Source organism: Myotis davidii, unplaced genomic scaffold, assembly GCF_000327345.1.
Source record: "Myotis davidii unplaced genomic scaffold, ASM32734v1 scaffold496, whole genome shotgun sequence".
In the NCBI taxonomy this organism is placed as follows: domain Eukaryota; kingdom Metazoa; phylum Chordata; class Mammalia; order Chiroptera; family Vespertilionidae; genus Myotis; species Myotis davidii.
In genome coordinates this window covers 6,329,190-6,331,138 of record NW_006289398.1, presented here as the reverse complement: position 1 = coordinate 6,331,138, position 1,949 = coordinate 6,329,190, and the positions used below count along the sequence as shown (strand labels likewise).

The following is a 1,949-nucleotide window of genomic DNA, read 5'->3' as shown; positions in this document are numbered from 1 at the left end:
TTTTTGATATTTATTTTATATATTTAAATGCCATTTAACAAAGAAAAATCAACCAAAACAATGAGTTCGCATGTCACGTCTGATACGCGTGTCATAGGTTCGCCATCACTGGTCTATGGTTTAATATATGAATATTAAACAGGTATATTATATATAAACTAGAGGCCCAGTGCATGGATTCGTGTACAGGGGAAGGGGGAGTGGAGGGGCAGGAGTTCCTCAGCCTGGTCTGCTCCTTCTTGTAATGTGGGACCCCTTGGGGAATGTCCGACTGACAATTTAGGCCTGATCCCCGCAGGCTGCCAGGGCGGAGCCCAAGCTGGGCCAGGTGCCGCACTGCTTGCAGTCATCCGGCCTGCTGTGCCTGCAGCCACTGCCCGCTGCCACAGGGTCGAGTCGGGAGAGGCTCCGCCACTGCAGCTGCGCTCGCCAGCCGTGAGCCCGGCTTCTGGCGGAGCAGCCTTCCTCCTGTGGGAGTGCACTGATCACCAGGGGGCAGCTCCTGTGTTGAGCGTCTGTCCCTGGTGGTCAGTGCACACCATAGTGACCGGTCGACCGATCGTACTGCTCATAATGGTCACTTAGGCTTTTATATAGATAGATATGTCTACATCATAGAACGCACTGATATCTACACAAAACTACACAAAAAGCAGTGTACATGCAGGAGTGTTAAAATCAGTATGTTTAAAAGGAAAATCTACATAGAAAAAGAGCTGAAAAGATATGCAAGTGAAACCGAAGCACTCACGTGGATGCCCAGCCCATCAAAGGGTTCTCCCAGCGCTCCCTGGTGTCGAACTCCATCTTCCACTTCTTGGTGTTGTTCACCCCCGACTGCATGTTGTTGCGCGCAGGAACGAAGATCCTGACTTTCCGGGTTTTGATGTGCTCCTCGGGGACGCCAGTTAAGGTAGTGATGTCCTACAGAAAACACGCAAACATGTTTGTGATAACTAGTGCTTACTTGTAGGACCGCTCTAATCAATGCTATGGACCAAAGGACTAGTATAAATACTTAGTGCTGCAATATGTATTGGGAAACAGTAAGTGTATCTCTGATTCAACTAGTCTTTCTACCCACAGATTAAAAACACAATTCTTTAAAGTTATTTTAGCTCTCAACCAATCCTCTGCTTAACACAGTACCTTTCTACCTGCTCCAGTAATTAAGTGTGGTTACGTTGTCAAAACTTGTGTTTGGAGGAACTATAAAAATGATCCACATAAATATTTACACAAATATGCACCTGTAATACTTGCTTAAATTTGTAAAAAAGTATTTTTATAGAGAGTAAAATTAAAACAAAATGAGTGCAATTGGTACATACTTTTAAAGATGTGAGTATGTTTTTAAGATACATTTTTATTGATTTTTAGAGAGGAAGGGAGAGGGAAAAAGAGGAAGAAACATCAGTTTGAGAGAGAAACATCACACCCTGCCTTGTACAGAACCATCACCAGGGATGGAGCCTCAACCCTGGGCATGTGCCCTAACCTGGCATCAAACCAGCAACCTCTGGTGCATGGGATGAGGCTCAACTAACTGAGCCACACCGACGAGGGTTTAACTGACCATGTTAATTGTCAAGTTCACTTCAAAGAAACGGAATTTCCAGCATAATTACATCTAATGGCTTTCTGAAACATATTCCTCAACTCGAGAGCTTGCAAAGGACTCAGCTTCGGGAGAGTCCTCAATACTTATTTCCTCTTTGAATTCAGTATAGTTTTGTAATCTGTCATATTCACTTATTATTCAACATTTTGTATCTTTATATTACTACTAGCGGTCCGGTGCACAAAAATTTGTGCACTCGGGGGGAAGGGGAGGTCTCTCAGCCCGGCCTGTGCCCTCTAGCAGGTTGGGACGCCTCGGGAGATAACGACCTGCTTGCTTAGGCCTGCTCCCGGGTGGCAGAGGGCAGGCCCAATCCCTAGGTGCAGCT

At 45.5% G+C, this 1,949-nt stretch overlaps 1 protein-coding gene across 1 annotated transcript in view; it reads right to left on the bottom strand.

Annotated features, from left to right (window-relative positions):
* Nucleotides 1-1,949, bottom strand: part of NDUFS4 (NADH:ubiquinone oxidoreductase subunit S4) — a gene marked incomplete at its 5' end in the record, with an annotated part of 38,371 nt that overhangs the window by 18,892 nt on the left and 17,530 nt on the right. The window contains one exon of the mRNA XM_015562610.1: nucleotides 752-924. Within this exon, the coding sequence (XP_015418096.1) occupies nucleotides 752-924 (173 nt within the window). The remainder of the gene's footprint in view (nucleotides 1-751; nucleotides 925-1,949) is intronic.